The sequence below is a fragment of the Calliopsis andreniformis genome, chromosome 12, assembly GCF_051401765.1.
Source record: "Calliopsis andreniformis isolate RMS-2024a chromosome 12, iyCalAndr_principal, whole genome shotgun sequence".
NCBI classification, from domain to species: domain Eukaryota; kingdom Metazoa; phylum Arthropoda; class Insecta; order Hymenoptera; family Andrenidae; genus Calliopsis; species Calliopsis andreniformis.
Window position 1 is genome coordinate 6,160,096 of NC_135073.1, and position 23,847 is coordinate 6,183,942.

General features: G+C 29.7%; 1 protein-coding gene across 1 annotated transcript; it reads right to left on the reverse strand.

Moving 5' to 3' along the window:
• Nucleotides 1-1,736: 1,736 nt before the first annotated feature.
• LOC143186246 (putative inorganic phosphate cotransporter) lies at nucleotides 1,737-23,193 on the reverse strand. Its single transcript, XM_076389815.1, has 8 exons — nucleotides 23,127-23,193; nucleotides 19,153-19,201; nucleotides 18,098-18,266; nucleotides 12,246-12,546; nucleotides 5,988-6,244; nucleotides 4,268-4,417; nucleotides 2,810-3,184; nucleotides 1,737-2,395 (listed from the first exon to the last, which is right to left on the reverse strand). Exons 1-8 carry the CDS (start codon nucleotides 23,191-23,193, stop codon nucleotides 2,225-2,227), a joined length of 1,539 nt encoding a protein of 512 aa, XP_076245930.1. The 3' UTR covers nucleotides 1,737-2,224.
• Between the last annotated feature and the right edge of the window lie 654 nt (nucleotides 23,194-23,847).

Sequence of the window (23,847 nt, forward strand, 5' to 3'; positions counted from 1 at the left end):
TCATGAATGTGTCAAATTCATCACACGACTATAAATTTTCCTATTTGATTTAGCTATTAATCATAACGTTGATAGTTCGACTATTGTTTGTTTGTTGAAAATCAATAAAGCAATACACATTTCATATTCAACAAAATTCTATTTATAGCCCTCACCTTTAGTTTTCTTCGTTCAACTTGAGCGCCAAAAATAATCATTTAACTGTTGCTGTTTGTATTTTACATGTGTGTAGTTTACATATACATATATGTAAATTTCCGAATTTGATTTATAAAGTCTACAATCGTAATATTCATCGTCAAGTAGATGTCGCTTGGTATAAATACTTCAAATTGATTTCTGTAAATAGAGTTATATTTACTTTAGTATTCAGACATTATATGTATTGTTTATAAATTTATAACTTTATAAAATAAAAAATAGTGAGAAAGAGGTAATAAAATTATAATATTACTAACATTGCTAAATAATGCTCAAAATCCAAAAAAAGTTTTTGATTCAAAACGATATTAGAAATACTTCATATTATGTTACTAGAAAATATACTGTATTCCCTATGCACTGTGAATTGAAGTCATGAAAATATATTATATTTATAAATAATAATCAGCAATATGAGTAGAATTAGTAAATTGTTTAACGCAGATATAAAATAGCGATGTTTTCATTGAAGTTCAATTATTTTTTGTTATTCTACTTTTTGACGTAAGTTTTGATTGCATACCAGATACTATAGAGCAAGTATGATGTAAAATGTCTAATTACAACTATACATAGTTATATCTGAAGAATTAAAGAAAATTAAGATACAGGGATTAAAGATGATGAAAGAGGTCATTGGAATCTTTTAGTGGAAAATTTTTTGTATCTTTCTAAATGAAATCTATGTACATTTTTTTTTATTTAAATAGATCATGAATAATGATTGACCTTTCGAAACATTTGTTAAAAATATACATGACGATAAATTAAAGAGTTTGTTCGCATCAAAATGTTGAAATTCACATATATAGTCATCGAAGAAGAATCCACTCTAAATTTTTTGTTAGTAATACAAATAGATATGTATTAGCTAAACATGTATACCAGTCTGTATATGAAATTTCATTTAGTAGTATCTTTTTTATATGTTTATAATTTTCACGAAACTCCGGGCAAATGTATCGTTAAAATGATTTCTAATTGCACAAAAGTAAATTTTAATATTTTGTAAATATTTTGCTATTTAGAAACAAAAGCGAACAATAATTTCTCGTACAAAAATGGAATGTTCTTATTACAAAATAGTGCATCCGAAATTTATAATAATATTGTTGAACGTTCTATCATCGTAAGAATGAACAATTAACTAAATACATTATAGTGTCTTGTATCACTACTATATACATATACAATCGAACCTTGTTATGGTTTTTATGTTTAATTCCTTAGTTTTCATTTCACAATAATTAACATAGAACATGGAAATAAATACTGTAAAATTACGGTACTATAGTACTATAAAGATTTACAAAAGCTTACATAAGTCCCTAACATATATAAGTATTATACACACATATATAATAATGCACATATGCATTTTCTAAGTAATTGTATTTTACTCTAATAAACGAAACGCAGAACCAATAATATTTCTATGTATCGAAAAAATGTGATATTTTTAATGTTATAATATTAATTTTTATAATCGAGCATCTAAAACAATTTAAATAATTTTTACAGTTGCAACATTTACATTTTAACGGTTAAATTTTTTTATGTACATATATTGTTTGTAAGTACAATTAAAATATATTTAATAAATAATTGTATTTTCATTCTTTAAATATTAAATGAAGATGTAATTGAAAGTTTCTTTTACTGAAGAATTTAAACTAATACGTATTATTTGCAATAATAGGTACATATACATCTTTAGTTGATTAAACTTCTTGAATTTGACATATTTGCAAATACCATACATTTATATTAACATTTGAACACATGCAATAGTCTTGTTGTCAGACTTAAAGAGTGCATAGTCTAACTATACAAAACTCACAACCGTGTAATTTCTATCTCTATTTCTTTGCAATTCCTCCATTTCTCATTTTGCTCATAATTAGCAAAACACACTATTTACACCTCTTACACAGATACTTTATTCTATCTTCTTAAGTATCTTCCTTTAAAGATTTGTGAAATATTTTTATTTCCTGCTGTTACACGACTGCGTTGTAAACGTTCACGCCGTTATAGATTCTTTTTTCTCCTGTTCTTGATCTTGATCTTCTGTGCTTTCAGGCTCATTCCATGGTTGGATCTCCCCTTGTCCAAAAATAATAAAGACTAAATTCCCTAAGAAATAAACCGCGGCGGATATGTAGAAGACTATATTCCACAGCGATGCATTTGTCTGAAAGAAATACGAGGAATTATCAATTGTTGTAATTAATAATTGTTATTGATTCTAGTTACATCGACTCCAAAGAACGTGAAGAACACAAGAATTTTCTATTTTCTATTTGTAATAGTTTTCTCGCAGGATACGACCTTGCAGGTTGCTTAGAAATATGTTGCAATATGGCGGATATTAAAACACGGATAACAACGAACTTTAATAAAAACTAATTACAGAAATCGGTGAAATAATGCGCGTTGACAATCTCAACGCCAACATTGAACGTTGGAGTTCCCTCTGATATACCTAGAAAACTGTTCAAAATGCAAATATTGGCCACTAGTAGTGAAATTTGCATTTCTAGCTTTTGATAACACAGACTACGTCATTTGGAGTCAACTTTAGCAGAAGGCTATCTATTCAAGTTACCTCTTCAGACACGATCACTCCACAAATCAGTGGCGCAATTATTGCGATTATAGAGGCGATGCAATTTGTGATAGACATCATTGTGCCGGCGAAATTTGGACTGAGATCAATGTGATTGATTTGGAATCCACACATGGATCCAGCGTTTAATCCCACAGCCACTACGAGGATGGCCACGGCCACGGCGCTATCATGTACCGGTGACAGTGCAAGGCAGATCAATGCTACACCTGGTCCCCAATGAGCAATAGTATTGCTCACTTTTCTGATTATTCCCTTCGTAACGCCTTTCCTCAGAGCATAATCGCTTGCCCAACTCATTGGGAAGCTTAAGAGCCACATAACCAAATATGGAAGAGCTGCCATTAGACCATTCTGTAAAATAAAACCTTTGTGTTCTATTGTTTGAAATAATAGATGAACTTTATGCAGTTGTTAGGTACTCTTAAATCTTCGTTTTCCAACGTTTTGCAAGCACCAGGGTTGGAATAAAAAAAATTCAAAAGTGAGAACAGCGATAATTCTGGAGTAAGTGCCATAAAGTTCAACACAGTCCTCTTACCAAAAGGCATAGCCTTCCTCACTTCGTGGCCAGATCCTTCAGAAACAATACCTATTCCTAATCTCTTTCTTTTATAACATAGCGTATAGCTAGAAAATTAAGGATTTTCAGACACGTCTACATACGAATTTTTTTCATTTCTTCGTGTCTAGAATCTACCCTCCAAAAATGTTCTACATTTTCTGATACACCCTGTATATCTTCTTGATTAACCGATCACGGGCAAATTGGATTCGATGATCAAATAACTAAACCTATAGTAATATTCGTATGCACGGTGTTTGACAATAGGTATTACAAATTTTAAGGATTGACTTTACATGCTAAAATAAAATGTATATCAAGAACGATTACATTGAGTTTGAAGTTTCATTTCCAAGTTATGAATTATTAAAACGTACATAAAATTCCTGCGGAAAGTGTCTGACTCGGGGACATATTCTATTGCTGGCGTGCATTAGTTAGGTCAGACGCAATAATGTTAGTAGATTAAGTTCCAGGCCAGACATATGCATAAGTATATGTGCATTTTAGGGATTTAAAAGTATGTATTTTGACATTCTTGATTTTCAACTTATTTTAACATTTGGGATCATTCTTTCAACTTCTGAGACCCGTTGTCGAACATTCTGCATTTTTTATTTTTTACAACGATCTGGTTCTGTCAAATATTGTAGGACATTGCATCACTTTGTTTGCATCACTTTGTCCAATAAAATGTTATTGGATAAGGATAAGGGAAAATGAATGAAATATAATTATATAATTTAATTTTGAGCAACTCCAAATGAAATCTAATCATTTGAATTAATTCAACAATTTGAATAATTTGAATTAATTCTGTATCTTGAATAATTCGAATTAATTTAAATTCTAATACTTTTAATATACATTACCTTTTCTATGTCAAATCCCAAGACAGAATTCATGTAACTTGGCATTTCGGTGATGAGAGTCCAGTATCCCCAATTTTGGCCGCAATGGACGATAATAAGCGCCCACATCGGTACTGAAGTGAAAATTGCTTTCCATGGTATTTTCTTTACCTATAAAATAGACGTATGACAGCTCTTAAGATTATAAATAATAGCTAACAAAGTATTGCTTTTAAGCGTATTGCTAAAGTATTCTTTTTTTTTAAACATTTTCGAAGATTTCCTTAAACTTGTTTTCTCTGACTAATAGAGGTAATTTTATAATGATAGTCGTTATAATGAACCATTGGCTTAAAAAACTTTTAACAAAGTATTGCGTAACAAAAAAGTATTCTCATACAGGAGCAGAGTACAAGAATACACCAAATAATTGATTGCTATGATTCTATAGTACATATCTTTTCCTTAATGTAGATTATTATTACGATCAAGGTTTTTTACGAGAATATCATTCAACATTGTTACAATGCAGTATGCACAAAGCTGTTCATACATAAGCGAGAACGAAGAAAAGAAATTAATAAAAAATTATTCGTTAGCACAACAAATATGTAGAATCGAAATATATTACCGTAAATTGCTAAGAGGAAGTTAGTTTATACGATTGCGTTCAAAAAAACGCGTAATAGAAATTCTGTGTCCCGATTATCGGTTTTTGTGCTTCCTTCTCATATTAACCGCATTATTTACTGTATATAATTAGTACCGGATAAAGATCTTCAGGATATAGTACCTAATGCATTTGCGTCACCTAAGTGGAATCTAGAAATACGAGGATAATCTAATCATGTAGGTAGAAAGTCATGGCAAGGTAAATGTCTCATATTCAACCGTGAATGAAGTAACAACTTGTCAACGCTTGTAATACTTCTGAGAGATATTTAAATTAGCATACGTTACGGATCAAATGAATGTGTTAAAAGAAAGATAAATGCACTGAAGCGAAAATGAATTGAATAATGACGCTTATGACGATATTAGAAACCCTGAACGTAAGGAGAATCTACTTTCTTCCCGGATTTTTCTTGTTCTATTTTATTATTCTCAATTATATCTTCATTAATATGTAGTGATTAGCCACTTCACGATACATATTAATCTTCTAGACAACTTATGCAATATATGTTATTTACTTAATTATTATTAATTATTAGTTTAATATACGTGAAATTAATCATATTTTAAATGCTTTTAAACAGTAAAATATTTAATGAAGTAATTATAAGTAGTTAATTTCATAAGAATAAACTTCTGATAATATGAAGACGACAAGGATTACTTGAATGCAGTGTCATTATGTCATTTTGTCATAATCAATATGAGTGATGTTTCATAACATCTACATATTCTAAATATTTTCAATATGAGGTTTGTCAAGTTATCATTAAATTACTTAAACACCTAAACTAGTCTTCGTTCGATTTTTGGATAAACTAAGAAATTTTGAATTCATGCTAAAGAAGATTTCAACTGTTTCAAGTCTCGAAATCGTATGTGCTATCTTAAATTGGTAGTGATAATTATTAATTAAACGAAGCATTACACTTAGAAAAGTGTAAAAGCACTTAGAAAAAAAATGATATTCAACCTAGTAGTCTTTCTGGGATTTTTGAGAATGACATGAAATGTAACACTAAAAGTATGGTAATGATAATATTATTTAAAAAGGAAAAATTCTCACAGTATTGTTAGTCGATGCTTTCGCGTCATCGGTAGTCTTCAAACTGTTTTCTATAAACTCTCTCTCCTTTTCCGATATTCGGGAGTCCTTATCGGGATGATCGGAACCGAAAATGAGGAATACGACGCTCCAACATATAGCCAGAGCACCAAATACGTAAAATATGGATTGCCAGCCTGCACTTGATCCTGCTATTACTCCAGAGATTGGGAAGGAGATCACAGTACCGAACTGTCCCCCAGCGTAAGCAAATGTTCCTAAAACAAATAAAATATTTGTTACTACTATTCTATGTTTTGTGATCATCTTGAAATATTTATAGTGTCATCGATAATAAAACATGCATTTCATAAAAACGCTATCAAACCATTAATATCAATTTAGAGTATCTCTTGCTATAAACTCATCGCTACCTTCATTATTTCTTGGAATTACCTTCTTATTGTATGTGACTTCTATTTTTAAACATATACACAGAGTGTATTTGTAACACTGTCTAGACTCCTTAATTGCAAGATTATAGCGAGTAGAATAAAGCATTTTTAATGTTAGCTATAGTTAATAAAGACTTTTATCTGTTATGTACATTATAAACATAAGAAGTTCAAGTATTATATGTATAGGATGACCAATTTTTTAGTGTCTGGCCTCTCTATATTTTAAAATATAGAAATATTTCACTTTAAATACTTAAACACAATAAGACTAAATTAATATAAAACGCAACTAGACTACCATCAGAAGCGAAGTGGATTAAAACATCTGTTTATCACTTATTTGTTTACATTTTTATCATAATGAATAATATGGAATCAAATATAGTCCGAAAGCAATATCTACTGTGGTGACATTATTTCGCACAATATTCAAGATCATGATTAAGCATATCGTGATCGCAATAATGATTCTCGATCTAAATACGAAAGTTTATATAATCTTGAAGTAACCAACCAACTATCTTAAATGTTTTATTGAAGATATAATTCAGAATTAGTAAAATAAATAGTAATCTGTTTTTATAGCGAAACGTCTATGTATAATATAATGTTTAAAGCATATTCTAAACACGCAAGAAAAATGTGATAAGATGCCTACATTAATTCTTCAAAAGTGACGTCAAAAATTCTTTGCTGCATATTGATGTCAAACGTGTACATGTATTAACTTTGAAGATTTATATTCCACAATAGAGAAAATTCACTTCTTACACAAGAAAGAATCACGTAATAACAGAGAAATAATGTTCTGTCCCTACCGGAAAATTGATAAAGGAAAAAGGTAAATTCCATTACGTTTAACTTGCCATGACCTTATTTTATATGCAGATCTAGTGATGCCAAGTGCAATTGTACCCTTTCTCTCAGTAAAACCACAAAACTGTTGTTATATATAAATACTTTTTACAAGTTCTTCCCGATCATTTTGTACAATCACTTTATTTTATTTCAGTTATGCCCCAACGAAGACTAACTCCGTATAGAAAGAAGGTATGAGAATTTAATTTTATGTTTTCATTTCACTGGCGTTGAAGTGACCAGTGAAGTGGCTCATGTACACACATGTGGTTGTATAGCCACAAGTGGCTACATACAATGTGTTTAATAACAGGTGAGGAAAAATGTAAAAGATCATTTTAGAGGAAAAAATAAGATGATGATCAAGAATACAAGGATATTGCAGACATTACCAGCAAGAAGCTCGTAAGGATCAAGTCATGAGGAACAGTGATTTTTCTAAATTATCTTTAATAAAGCTATGTCAAATGAATGCTCTTTTATTATATTGATTACGACAGTCACTGCTCTCTTGAAATGCTTACAATTGATAAACGATTCGAATGCAATTTTTTATTCTTAATTTTTATCTCTTTTAACGCCTACAATCAACCCCCTCAAATATTCTCCCATTTGTTGTCTGCCACTCTATCTATACACAATCAGAAAGACATGCTCTACTCAGAATAGTATCCAAATGCTGGTTTTTCATAGACATTGATTACAAACACTTAGCAATCTGAGGCACTTTATTTATCAGACATATTCCATTACTTAATAACAATTTATCTTCGTGACACGTTATAGCTGTCTTTAAGATTTATCGATGATGTTGTCATTGACGAGTGGCGAAACATACATCTACAGTGTGTGTGTTGTGATTGGAAATTCTGCAAGTTCATAATTTAGTATAAAAGGTGTAGTAAAAGATTTAATAAAAGCGAACACCAGCTGATTGTTCATTGAAGATAAATAAAGATTAATTTTTTAAATTACCGTTTTCATATAATTACATACCTCTGCTTATTGCAAACAGAATGATCAATCAGTAAAAGTTTATCTCAAATCATAAATCCATTATTTTACGAGGAGCTATCCTGTAGTCCCTTATACCACGCTTCTTATCGCATTCTGGGCATTCCCGTTTAGATAATCGACGTGAATTTACTTTCATTGTACGTAATTTATGATAACACAATTCCTCTCAATTAGGCGAGATATGGAAAAACTGGTCTTACGCAATTATAACAATACATGTAGTGGTAGTTTATATTGGCGTTGATTCGCAAGAATTGAAATTTTATCTCAAGTAGCAATAGCTCTTACTGTTTATTCATGTATCCGCACTCAACGTTCTATATGGCCCCAAATTTCTAAATAAAGTAGTTGATGTTATATTCTCAAAACAGATAGGATTTCAATTTTCTGATAAAACAGAGAAATAGTGAAAGTTTGATGTATTTTATGGAACGTACTTCTCTGTGTAATGCTACAAGAATGGGGTAATAGAAATGAATCTATGGAAAATAGAGATTTGAAATATTTTAAGACTAGTGGGGAAAAGGGCGAAAATAGAAGTACTTATAGTTCTCAAGACATGCTTTCAATATTAGAATTATGTCAACGCACACTATCGTGTATAAGTATTTGGATATTTTAACATTATTGGAAACACATAAAATACCTACATTTTTTTTATTTATGCTATCTGGTATTAGATGTTATTCTTATTGATATTTTAAACCTTATACAATTGCCTGAGCTGAGATTTGTAGCCAAAACTATGTTAGAGAATTTTACTTGGTGTATTTTATGTATTGCAATAATGTGAAAGTGTCCGAATACTAATGCACAAGAGTATAGTAGTATTACTATAGAAGTTTCTATCTTGATGTCTTTCTTATAGGTGTAAGCTGAATATTTATGTCCTTCTTTCTCTCATGACCTAAACATATTCTGAACAGAATAATTAATCTTAATTCTAATGACATGGTAAATAGCATATTATGATATATCATTTCAAGATTCCCTCTCGAGCGGCAACTTCCATCCCCTACAGAGGGGGGATAATATCAATTTAACCCCTTGACCTACGATTTTCTTTCGTAACTTTATCACCTTCGCTGTCGATTTGAAACGAGTAACTATTCTAAACTGCCAACCACAGACCTCCCATTAAGCGAACATAGACTCCTCACGCGATGGTGCGTGATCGGTTACTTGAGAAAAATTCTCATCACGCGTTATCGTGTAATCGGTAGCGAAGATATTGTCAAAAGTGCACTAGTCTGACACGTTGTTATAGGTCAAGAGATTAAGAAGGGTCATGTTTTTTAAGACCCACACGTCGCACATGTACTTCATAAGTGACGCAACTCAAGAAACGTGATGTTTTAATTTCAGCTATAAGTCAGTTTGGTAAATGCATCTCTATTCATTATAAAAATTTAGTAGTTAAAGATTATTCAAGTAAGATAACTTTCATTAAGTAAAGCTACTTTTTATGCCAATATTATGTATTTAATAAATAATTTTCTCCTAAACTCATAAATAGTTTTTTGTTTCTTTCTAAAAACATATTTTTTTGAGTTGTGTCACTTTTGTAGTACATGTGCGATATGTACTCGTGTACTTTGAATATCTACTAACTGGAGTAAACGAGAACTGTCTTTTGGGGAGAGTTAATCTAGGGGTTACCGCCAGAAAATATTGTAATCTCTATCCGACAGCGATTTTCAATTCTTGATGATTTCAATACTGATTCATAGTTGGACCTTTGTTCTAAAGTCTATCTTATCGTCTTCGAAATGTTTAATCATGGATCTCTTAAAGTGTATTATTAATCTTGTAAATGCAACATAATATTACTGCAAGAATAGCGCATGCTTTGTGCTAAACTGCAGGAACCCATAAGCTTCTTAAAAAAGTACAACAATAACTTGTTCATTGTAGTTACGTAGTTAGGGACGCTAGTAGTAGTAGTATAATTATTCATGTACTCTTAATCTCCTTACACTGTCTATTCTCATCTTCTGATTACGTTAGATTTAATACTATCTTTGGCAAGATTTAGATAACTAAACTAGGATAGGAAAGAAATGTGTGATTTAACATAATCATGAAGGCTTTTCGATAATCTGATAGTGATAGATGAAATCTTTCAGCTTTTCTTAATTACTAATGACACGTGATGAATGAACTTTGCCATGGAAAAGTTAGACACCTGAATATGTATATCTAACTTCTGGATTTCATAATTTCCAAAGTTCTTATTATATTTTTCTTAATTTTTGTATTTTTTGTCAACAGTTAATTTACATTCAAATGTAACGTTCTCATTCTTAACATTTCTTATTTACATTTTTTAACAACCTCATGGCTTATGTACATATCTGTGGTAAATATCTTTGACTATTACGAACCACTAATTCATTTACCTTACAGTTACTTATCGAAATAGATGATTTATCAGAACGGATAATTTGTCTAATGATATCTTTATCTTGGAAAGAGTGATTTACATTTACATATGAATGCTTTCCATTGTACCTACTTCGATGAATAGGTAATGATAACTTTGACGGCTGTCACTACTAACATTCCAAGTTGATAAAGCAAAATATTCCAGTGTTAAAGTTAATAACCCCTTGTCTTATTTTGGATCGTATTGTTAGTGCGTATACTTTAAAGTTAGTTCAAAAGAGCATGAGTCCCAAACTAGATGTATTAGTTGTAAATGGGTAAATTAATAGAGTAATGAATCAAACTTCAATTAATTTTATAAGTTCAATGTCGTGAGAAATCTGGTTACGACATGAAAAAAATAGTTTTTTCTATAAATGACTCGTTCTTATAAAGCAAGGTGTTAGTCATTTCATTAGAATCCACCATTTTTTAATCCTCTGAAAGCATTCTGGAAATTGGAAGTTTATTAGGGAAGAGTTACTTAAAATGCTAAAAATATTTGATCAGGTTCAGTTTTTAATAATTGATACGATTTAAGATTAGATAATCTAATTTTTTCTATATATAATAATATATATTATATATAAAAATATTATATTAGTATAATAATTTTATACTAATATTTTCATTGTAGAGTATTTCATGACAAAATTTATTATATTCTCTAAATGGTACCATCACAAGTTTTCTTAAGGCCAAACATCTACATACCTAAAGACTAAAAGACACATGTGAAAGAACCGTTATCATAAAAGATATCAATAAGAATTAAACCCACTTTTTCCTTATATTTATTAATTAGATTTTCCTGAAGATTTTATTAAAAGATGTTAATAACTAAAGGAGATATTACTGCAGAGTGTTCAAAATACATATAATACAGTCGTCAGTGATATCGTATTTAATTATTGGTACTTTTTAATCAAGATGTGGGAAATATAATTGATAAATATATCTTATATAGTAAATCAAAATTTTATTCAATCTCTATCTACATTTTTCTCGAAGACCTTTTTCTAATTTGTATATTATTATTCGGGATTTCTAATTCTGAGTAGATGAAACCCTTAATGTCTACCTTTTACACTACATAATAAATAGACTTATAATATTAATGCATGAAATAATAAGTGCTTTAAAAATCAGTCTATCATTTTCAATATCAATACCAAAAATCAGTCTATCATTTTCAATATTAATATCAAAAGATCAGTCCATCATTTTCAGCATCAATTAGCATTCAAATCAATTCCAATAAAACAATTTCGGAAAGGTAAAAAAATTACGTCTAGTACATGAAAAAGCCCAAGACGAAAAAAGTACCATAAAATAAATCTTGTTTCTTTACGAATCACAAAAAACTAGATGCAAATAATAACTAGAAAAGAAAATTTACTTTTTTTAAAATCATGTGCATTTGCATTGAAATCAACACTAAAAAAAATTCAGCAACTCTCCCCTACATTACTTCTCAGCGACACAAATTATTTTAGGTCATTGATAATTTTGCAATTCTCACCAAGTCGTGCTCTCTCGGAAGGGGGTGCCCATTTGGAAAGAAAAGTATGTGTGCTAGGCAAAAGGCAACTCTGAGTGAGACCCATGCCTACTCGACAAATGCAGACAGCAGTTAGGCCACCATAACGTGCGGCAATCGGTATTAAAATATTAAGAATGCCACAAATCGTCAACCCAATCGTGAGCAGGTATTTGGCGCTCCAGCGTCCTGCTATGTAGCCGCTGGGTATCTGCATCACTGTGTAGCCCCAGAAGAAGGAACTAAGGACCATTGATTTCTCTGACGAGGTCCAGTTGTAAACCTATTTACAATAAAAAGAGTATTTAGAGTGATCTTGAAATTTGGTCGGTGGCTATCGATCGGTTGTGATGATTAAGCATGACTGCTCCCTTAGACAAGAGAAAATTATTGAAGTACTTTTAAGATAAAGAATACATATTATCATCATTGAAAGTACTCATTTTCTATTATCAATCTATTATCAATCTATTAAACTTTTGATTAACAATATTACTATTAGACATAATTCGGGTCTTACATAACAATCTCTTGCTTGAATCTAAACACTCATAGACTACTGGATATACCCAAGTCATTATCACAATGTTGAAGATAGAGAATAATATCTCGAATGTAGTAATCTAGGATCAAACATGACATTGGAATGTGTCGAGTTTTTGAGTGGTTCTACTATTGCGAAGTGCAATAATGGTAAAAAATTCTGAAGAAGTGAAGAACTCATAACAACAACAATCCTTGACAATTGTTATCTTTTTCTAGAAGAACAAAAAAACTAACAACGTATAAGTAATTCTCGTTCTTTTTAACAAAATATTCATCATAGTGCACATATTGTGTTTTTGATGAGGTAGGTTGAATTATATTTGGGTCTCGTTTCTGACCATTAAAATCTATTCTTAAAAAAAAAAATCATAAAATTTGACGACTTCCGTTATGACTTCTTTAATAGTAAAACATTTAAATGTTTTTACTTGAAAGATAAAATTAATTTTGTTGCGTGAGAATAGGAAAAGGAAAAGCAATTTCTATACGTTAAGGGACACTGGAAAATAGTTAATAAAATGTTTACCTGCTAAAACGTTTCCTTATCTTATGAGATAAAATTTAAAAAATGTAGACATCATACATTGAATTGCACAAAAATTGTAGTTCTGTGTTGTGTAAAGTTATCTTCACCTTATTGACTTTATAATGTTCCTTGAATCATCCTATTCCATATAAATAAGCACATTTTGTATGTATACACTCAAGCATGCTTAACGTCTTCGACGTTTGTAAAGGTAATTTTCTTCAGTTCACTTTATGAAGATGTTTAAACAAATAACGTAAATAATATATTTCAACACTTCTCCATTGTCAGAATTTTTGAATTTCAAATCATTTTTCTTAGAAATGCAACACGTAACAAAAATCGAAAATAAATGAGAAAATCTGAAAGTAATTTAAATAAAAAACGAGTAGGTATAAATATGTATTAAACATGGTAAAAATTTCTGATTATAAAAAAAACGTTATTTGGTATTCCATAAATTACGCTATTTCTTATGAAGAAAGTAACAATATTTAACTTGTTAAGAAGACTTGAAATCATAAATAACCTTTGATGGAGTAATCTAGGGTTCTCCAAGAGAAACAATTTTACGTAAAAATCTATTGTAGGTGAGTTTAACACATCCTTGATATACTTTCAAGTAACTATGCACTAACATTAGTTTATATATGTATCACGAGTTCAAAAAATGATTGCTTATAAAAAGCCACTAGCAGTATAATTAATGCTATCGTGAATGCAATTCTACTGTTCTCTGTTACTCCTACCTTTGACACGACAAAAACGAGTCACCGTAAATAAATGAATGTCCGTAAAATGCCTTTTACTTCGTGTAAGCCTGAGACTTGTACATATAAAGTACTCTCATCATTATAAGCTTATAAAGAATACTAAAATATTCTTTACACAATTTCAAACTTTAAATGACTTTCCTCAACAACTATATAACAAATGCAAAGAATCCTGGTTTATCTAATTTCATAAATTTCAAAATGAAATTTAGCGCGAGGTATTTGTAACTACGTTTCATTTTAACCGATAAGATTGTTACCATTTTGTTCAATGAATTTTTTCGATCTTTTTACCAATTTATAAACCTAATTTTTTTTTATTATAAACATAATTCTAAATCTGAATAACATTGTTAAGTATTTGCTACGTAGCCTAGATTTTAATATTATAATTTGATAAATATTTTGTACCGAAAAGAAATTTCAAATAACTACTTCCAAATAACGAAAATTCTGTTTGATCAAACATTGCACAGAATAGCCTACGATACGAGGTCAGTCAAGGTCGGTTACCATAACCTTGGTCAATTGTGTGCTATACGGAATTGTATCGTAAACACTGATATGTAAATCAGCCTATTCGAGGGGAAGCCGCCTCCTACTTCTGCGAGCCCAGTCGAGAGTGCAAGAACAAACGCTTTGATTCTGGAATGTGGTGCCCCGTTACCTATCGCTATTGACGGTGTTAAAACGTTCCAGACAGTAGTAAAATACAGTCGAGGCACTTACAATTATCTGTGAGCGCAATTAGAGTAAAATCTCGTAATACGATCACATTATATAACTTCAACGCGTTGAATACGATTAGAACATAATACAGATGTTCAAGTATCATCCGATTCATATGAATCAGAAGTATCAAGATTAAACGATGCACTGGAAAATCAATAGAGTCCAGCGAAATTAAGAAATGAGACCATGATAGTAGTGTATTGTTTTCGTAAATCGCAAAAGGAAACAACCAACTTAATGATAAGTTATGGAAAATTTGAGAAACTGCATATTGTCCACTTAAACTGCTCAAAAAGAGTCCAATTGAAATAGAGGAAATGATCGTAATATTATTATTCTAAAACTCTATACAGTTAAAGTCTATATATTTGCTATAAAGTAGCAGAAGTGTTCTAGAAACATGTTTTGTTTATTGTAAAATCCAGAAAAAAACAAAGTCAGACGATTGTTTAACTCCCTAGTGCTTGATTTTAATCTGTGGGGTCTATAAGGATATTGTTTTTCATTTTTTTTTGTTTATTTAAATATTAATAAATATGTATTACCTGCATAATTATATAGAATGTTTGGCGGCAGGTGTTAGTTACTTTAATTTTTAAGAAAATGTCTAAGATATGCGTGACATGTGTCTGATTTGGGACTTACTCTACTGATTTCGCTGAGCCTGATCCAATGCATGCCGACAGTAGAATAAGGGTGTGAACACACTATTATCATTATCACATCATGTGAACTTACGTTATGCATATTATAGCAAATTCACAATGTTAGCAGAAGTTTTTCTCTTGTTCTAGACCTATTTTGCTATAATATGAAACAAATTTACTATAATATTTAACGCGATTTCACATGACGTGATAGAACTATGTTTGCATCCTTAGTCTCAAATTAGACACATTTTTTCAAACAATTAATAATTAATTATATTTTTAATTTTAACAATTTTATCTTTGTCAAATAAAACTGTAAATGTTTTTATTATTTACTCCCAGCTTTTTATATGTTCGAAGACGTATTTTGTATGGATGTAGATAAGTGAGCCAAAAACGAATTGTTGTCATGGTTTGACTGATGATTCAGTCCTTTCCTTTGATACTCTTTGAGTAATTGTTCACAAGGAAATTTCAGGAATTTCAACTAGGTACAAAAACTAGTGATACTTTAGGACTAGTTATACTACAGACTTGTTAATTACAGACTTTCTAACGTTCATGTATTTTCTTTGGTATTTTCCTTAATCATTTGTCTTTTCTTCATTGTCATTCTCTACTACTCAACACATTCTAAAATTCAATTTAAAGGAAACTTCTATTATTCTATAGATGTAAAATTATTTTAAACATTTATTTATTCAATTTTATTGTTTCTACTTCTTTAAAAACTTCTGTAAATTTCGTTAATATCATTTGTAGTTACGTAAGAAAATATTATTTATAATCGCTGCATATATAAACATAAATAAATCAGTCGTAAATTACACTTGAATTATTTCCTTATTTTTCAAGATGAAAAAAATTATTTTTATTTTGATTACGAAGGATAGGGTTAAGGTCTTTCAGAATCATCGTCATCGTTCTAAATGTGACAATATAAGTTTTTTATTTAATTTTTTTTAACAACAATAATGATCTTGTTGAATGATGATATTTATTCAAGGACATTTATGGTCATTGGCCATAACAACGCAAGTACGCATTTTCTCAACCGTATTGTACACTTGTAATAGTGATCTATAGATATCGTATAAAGGAATTTTAAGCTTTCAATAAAATTAATCGTTTTCAACAAAATCGATAGACTGTATATTTAATCGCTTGATAAAAGTGGAGCGAGTAAAGATGAAATCTTGATGACTTGATCTTCTAATCTGACTCTGGTATCATAATATGATATGGGTTAAAAAACCCGCACTTGTGAACTATCTGCTCAATTCAAGTAGACATTTAGAGTAAAATCTAAAATTAGTAATCTAATTTAATAATCTAAAATTAGTAGATTATAATCTAAAATTAGTAGATTATTATTCACTTCAAAACTTCGCATTCAATCATTAATAATTCATCTGTTATTCTTTTCATGTTCAAAATTTGGAATAAATTGGTAATTGTGACGTATTTTTAATCCTACTTCCATATAAAATAAATACAAACAACATAGATACTCTAACATTTTCCTATATCTAAAAATAAAGTAGCTATTCAAGATTATTAAATTCTTTTGTAATGAAATTGCAGAAAAGTCCTGTTATTTTTATTGTAATACTGTCAGCGAGTAATACTATTATACGTAATCACTTGCTTTTTAAATGAAGGGGAAAACCGTTTTATGTGGAAGGTAATTAGCTAAGAATTTTCCTATTTTATTTTACGTAATTTGAGCTGTAGAGTGATGTAAGTTCTTTAGAACAAAGACAGTTTTTTTTAAATTTCATAACACGAAAATAATCTTACAATTGTAACATTAATTTTAGATAAGTCTTTGAGTACTAAATGAACGATATTATGTAAATAATTATGAAAAGTTGATAAAAAGCTTATGAAGAGGTCATTCTAAGTAAGTGTAATAATTTGCCATAATGATATTAGATCTGTACTTTGAATAATAAACTATGTTTCCTTCGTCATTTTAAATTACTAAATATTTTAATAATTTAATAATTTAATAAATTCAAAATATAAGTGTTAAACATTGCTTATGAACATATCTTAACTGCCCACAACACTTGCAATCAGATAAATATAGTCGACAACCTATTTACATACATACCTAATTATTGTTATTAATATTAATTTACTGATTACAAATGATATTAACAAGAACCAAAATAGAAAGAAAATTTTTAAAATTAAATACATTTCAACTAAACGATGATAACATTAAACGTGCAATCAGTTCATCAACGATGAAAACGTTAATAAATATTACATTACTATGATTATAGTGATAGAGTGAAGATAGCTTTGTCAATAATTCTACGAATCAACATAGAATGGGATATATGAATAATACAATAGAACTTCCCATTTTTATTGATGATAATAATCAATATGTTCATCAAGTGACAAGATTAATTTTATCTAAAAACGCAAATAAGTATACACTTCAAATTAATCTTTTAAATATAAATTTATCAGTACCACTGCTGTCTATAGTGCATTTTAATGGTAACATGTTTCAAACCAGATTGTATGAGATATTATCCTCGTTGTCCAGAAATAAACAAGCTCGCTATACGAATAAAAATTTCTGAACCTTACCTGAGAAGAGTCAGTAGCTTTCGAAACGTTCGTCATTGCTACTATTGCTTCTGACAAGCTTACTCGAAGGCAGTACCCGAGGGCCATACCGAAGAAGAGTAGAAGAATTTGCAGATGCCTGATTCCAAGCTTACCTATAACATATAGATTTTTCCATTGGAAAGAAGACCTAACAATAAGTTATCACAATCAAATAGTATTTAATCGATCGGTCGATCATATGGTATTAAATATCTTAATCGCCATGAACATTTACTATGATATTCTAAACTAAGATTTAAAGCAGAAGCATGATAAGTGATATACGAATAAAAATGAATACAAAATGAGATCTAAAAACTTCACTTCTTGCATAATATTATTGCGAAATGAAATGTTTTCATAGAGTAATCTGTAACAGATTTCAAACAAGACGCATATTGCCGTACGCAGTTTACTCTGTAGGTCAACAGAAAATTGTATAATATTTACTTGATCTTCTATGCAAAAATTTATTACGTAAATCATGCTTAACAAACTTTTTTATTTTTGTAATAGAATACTATGTCATCAGTTTATGCAAAAGTACACACTATATAGGTGAGAGCAATTAAAATAAACTGCACGCATTTTGTAATGTTCATAATGATAAGTTCAACACTGAAAAACAATTCCGATATTCCAGTAGAAACTATTTTTAACGTATTATTATTAGTAAATTAAACTAAATGCTTTTTGTTACAGTGATTCTTTAATTTAATTTTTTTTCTAACTGAAAAGTTAACTGGCAGATGTATCACAATCTCAAGATAAAATTAAATGAATTGTTAAAATACTTAGGTATTAAAATAGTTTCATTTCTTCTTTAAGTTAGTAATAAGTTTAATTTGTATATTAAAACTCTTTATCTATGATATTCGATCAGAAAATCACACGTGGGTTGTTTTCCTTTTTCTAATTATTTTACTTCTATCTTTCATAATAATAAATTTTAATAATCTCAGCAGACATAGTCGACGGTAGAGATAATTCGGAGTCGTAAAACTGAGGGAGTCATAAACGAAAGGAGAAAGAACCCTAGTGTTGAGATAAGTGGTTTAACCTGAAAATTTGGCAAAAAGTGACCTAAATTAAATTAGTTTTATATTTTTATACGTATACAATACTGGAACCATAAACCCCTAGTAGGTAGCACTCTTAAGGGGTAATTTTGGTCACCACTTTGATTAATTTATAACTCTGAATTTTTCACAGATTCTGTCGTCTATACCTATTATAATACAGTATATTCTCGATACAAGTTCATCATTTGTAATTATTTACATTTTACTCAGACTTTCACTCAACGTATACATGAATTCGACAGTTTAAGACGATGATAGGCATTATGCATTCAATTTGACAAATGATCAGCTTGCATGGATATGCATGGTGGAGGGGCACAAACACAGCATATCTCATCTTATGTTTTCCAGCATTCATTTGTTTGATAAATTAGGACACATAGCTCGAGTTGTAGAGGTAGCGACCATAAAAGTTTGACATATAGAGGTAAAAACTACACCTAAATACGTGGTAAACAATTCGAGTTAAAGTGAGTTTTACTTTGATTTATAGAAGTTTTCGCAGCGAAGCTGATGGAAATGAACAAATTTTCGCCTCGAATTATTGAGGTTCGACTGTATCAAAATAAGACAAAAATCGTAGATAATGAAATTGGGTTCGAGTTTTCATTTGTAAATTATAAACGTTTAACCCTTAGATGTACCAAGGTGGGATTATTTAAGGTATTTAGGACCTAAGTGACTCCAGCTTGATATGCTAAGGGTTAAAGAGACGAGACGAGTAGTATAATGGTATTTACTGAGATAAGGGATCAGTTGCCTTACAAAGCTTCGATAAAATTTTACGACACTCGTCCTAAACAGTACCTATGACAATATGTTATAACTTGACCTCTACCACGAACTTTACGTTGACAATGATGCTAAGTGATTTGTCGAGTCTCAAGCAGATTTTATTAATTTTAGATTCTCATAATTATCAAATAAAGACTATTATAATTCTGTTATTCTTAATTTTCGTCTCATTTTGAACTAAAATTATCCTTTAAAGTTTTCCCTATATGTTGTCGAACATCTTGTATATCTGTAGCGATTTGTACTGCAAAGGTATCAGTACCACAGGTGTCTCCTATTATCAGTATGATAATATGTTCCGGTAATTATGAAAGTGATCTGACTCAAAAATCTAAAAAAGTTAAATTGATGGTATTGCAACGATTTATAATAATTGAACTTCTTTAGATTTTTTACTTTTAGATTATTTTCATAACTACTGGCACGCGTAATTGTCGATAAGATTATGCATATTTTCAATGCTTAATTACACAAGTATGTAATCGTTAACGATGAAACTACTTTGATGAGAAATTACAGCGGTTAAACTACTCGTCTGCGATAGATCTCATTGTAACAGTAATCTAGTTTCCTGGTCTACTTTGAAGTAAAATCAGAATAATTAGTTAAGGGAGCTATTAGATTCTAGCAGCCTTCGATAACTAAATGGAATTAACTACTAGCAGACCTGTATCCTCAAAACTGCCATACTCGTTTATCGTTTGATATCTTTTACCAAACAACATCTCTTCATGTTACGACTAAGGTTATTACTATTAAAGACCATAACACAATTTTATCAAGTTAGAAATTTTTGCAAGACAGGAAAACAGAACTATTTGCAAGTAGCATTAGTGTTAATATTTGCAGTTGCATAAGTATGTTCTTTAATATATTCGTATATTGTGTATTCATGTGGGAAGATAAACCTTTTGTATCTAATAAGTGCAGGCGTGTGTTGTATCACTTGTATCTAAACGCACGTATCTCCGAATTATCGTGGATTTCTCAATTACTTGCTCTTTCGGCTGACTACCGCCCTGAATCTTAACGTTTTGCGTTGAGAGGTGACGTGAGCTGAATTTATCTACCCTATTTTTAATAGATTTACATATCTTCCCAGGTATTATTTCATCATACTGAGAAGTTAATTTTTCTCATGCGATTTTGACAAGAGTGAGTCAAGGACTTAAAACTTAGTGGCTCAGCTTAGTTTAATGCGAGAACGTGTTCATATTTGATATTGATATCATGCAGGTACTGCGTAGTTCTACGCAGAAATGAAATTGAAAACAAATAAACGGAGAAATAACGAACTTTAAAGCATTCTTTAAAAGTAATTATTCTGAATAAAATGACGTAATTAAAATATTTCAAAAAATTGCCTCTGCGTGTTTACTGATATAGTATATCATCGTTACTTCGTTCATAATAAAAATGTGATGCTTAACAATTATTTTGTATAGTTTCACAGATAATGAAAATAAAATGAAGAAAACAAAAGGAAAAATTGTTTACTATGAAACTAATAATAAAAAAATTAAATCAATTAAATTGGTATTTAATACAATAAGAATTTATCAATTCTTGTAACTAACTCAATACAAAATAAAATTAAAGATACGGAATACATGTTACTATTTAAACAAAATTATCAAGGATTAACAAAATTCAATAGTACGTACAATACAAAAGTACAATAGTACTTTTTATACGCGATTTATCACGTAATCTGTCAAGACTTATGAAAATTCTTTTTCAAGACTTGGGAAAGATAGGAATTTTTACCTGATATTCTAAGATTCGCTTAACGTGTATTTACAAAGCCACTACTGAAAACAATAACAGGTACAATATTGTCTCAAGATGTTTGTTAAAACCAATTCAATGATATCAATATAATTAATATCTTATTTCAAAGATCGTTGTAATTCATTACTCTAACAGTAAAATAAATGATTAAACAACTAATATTTAAGTACACAATTAAATGTTAAAAAATTAATAATTTTTAACTAATAATTTTTGCATTCATTTTATCAATAAAACTTAAAAATGTGTAAAATATTAAATATTTAAAATAATGTACATAGTACACAATTAATTGCTCTATCTATTCTTGATCTAAACAACTGATAATATCAACGAAATGATTACACATAAGCGGAACGAATTCTTGTTTTCCCATCTTCTTTTGTTGTGCAAAAATAACAATCATCGCTCGATGTTTTACGTAATCGAATATATATAAAAATCGAGCAACATTAAATCTAGTGACCTCGATGGTCAGAAAGACGATCCTCCGCATTCCACCTGATTCTGAACATTATGAATAATCTGTGCATACCCGTTGCAATAAAGTGTTTGGAATAATTCAACTTACAATTCAAACATACGTGCAAGACAACATGATATTAATAATTTTGATTATTTCTTTTTTATCTCAACATTTGCCTAATAAGTAATGTATTACGTTACAATTACTTTTAGGCAATTTTTCAGTTAAGCCCCTCATTTACTCCATAAACGAATATTTATTTTAATTATATAAAGTTAAACATTGATCAAATGTTTTGGTACTAATATTTTAAGAAATTCAAAATGTAAATTTAATCAGTTTGACCTGTAGATGATTCAATTTATATTCCCGGGAAAACAAGTGCCTATATTTTATGATATACTAAACTATATATGGACATATACATATTTATATAGAATATAGAGACATAATACGCATATAAAATGCGTTTAAAATTTAACAAAACATAATGTGAACTCATTGTACACGTTTATCGGAATTTAAAAATGTGCATATAAATACAATTATAAAACGAATAAGATAGAAATGAGGATAACTGATCATATTAATCTTATCGTCTTTCATAGTGTTTTTTTTTTACACGGTAATTACAAGAACTACAAAACGATAAATATCGAATGCGCATAAGTGACAGGTAACTAAACTATTTCATTATTTACCTGTCATACAAATATCAAAATCATTTATCAAATCTTTCAGAAATCATAATCAGACTAAAAGGAAACAGATCTAATGTAAGGTACTCAATTTAATGAATTAAGTTCAATGATATGAAAAACCTAACAATCGATGAATGAACGTTTAGTATGAGTTGATTTTGAAAATGACTTACTGGGCGGTTTGTCAGGCTCATTTTCCATTGCACCCTCTAAAGCCTTCTCGTTCTTGATGGCTGTCATTTCTGACACTGTCAAACACAGACTGTTCAAATTCTAATCTGTTACTCGATAATACCTATATCAGGCACGCGCCCCCACCGATACATGACCTCCCCCCTCTTTTTTCTTGTAAATGTATTTCACCGCTTCGTCATTAGTTTTCCATTCTTCGACAGACATCCATCGTGATAAAGTTCGGAGTATGTATTGCGACGAGAGTGTGTCGTAACAGGTGAAGCATAGGAAATATTTTATCCACTGTTATTTACTGATTGATATTGATCACAGAATGTGTATCGAGGCGAGGGAAGAAAATTAAGCCTAAAGTGAAGATACGGCTTTTAAATGAATGAAAAATTTTCTGTATAAACTGTCCTTCTAATATGAAACTGATAAAATAAATCCTTATATACAAATTTTGTTTTAGTACTTGTATGTATAGTAAATATACTTCAAGTAATATATTAAATTGAAATCGAAGAACAACGCTTCCTTAATATATCATTTTTACTGTTATATTAATAAAGTCATTGGGCTTATTCTTATATTTCTTTTTTATTTATTTTTCTGTTTCCTATTACAGTTTATAAAAATGTGTATAAAATGTGAATGAAACATCTATAACTATATATATATATATGTATGTATGTATATATAAACATATTGCTTTCGTCA

Bases quoted from the DNA above. Each gene is read 5' to 3' on its own strand.
- LOC143186246 (XM_076389815.1), bottom strand. From the start codon at position 23,193: ATGACAGCCATCAAGAACGAGAAGGCTTTAGAGGGTGCAATGGAAAAT. The intron at 19,202-23,126 runs GTAAGTCATTTT...AATTTAATTTAG, and splicing joins TGAGCCTGACAAACCGCCCA to GTCACTTTTTGCCAAATTTT. The intron at 6,245-12,245 runs GTGAGAATTGCA...TATTTGTTTTAG, and splicing joins TTCCGAGAGAGCACGACTTG to GAACATTTGCTTACGCTGGG.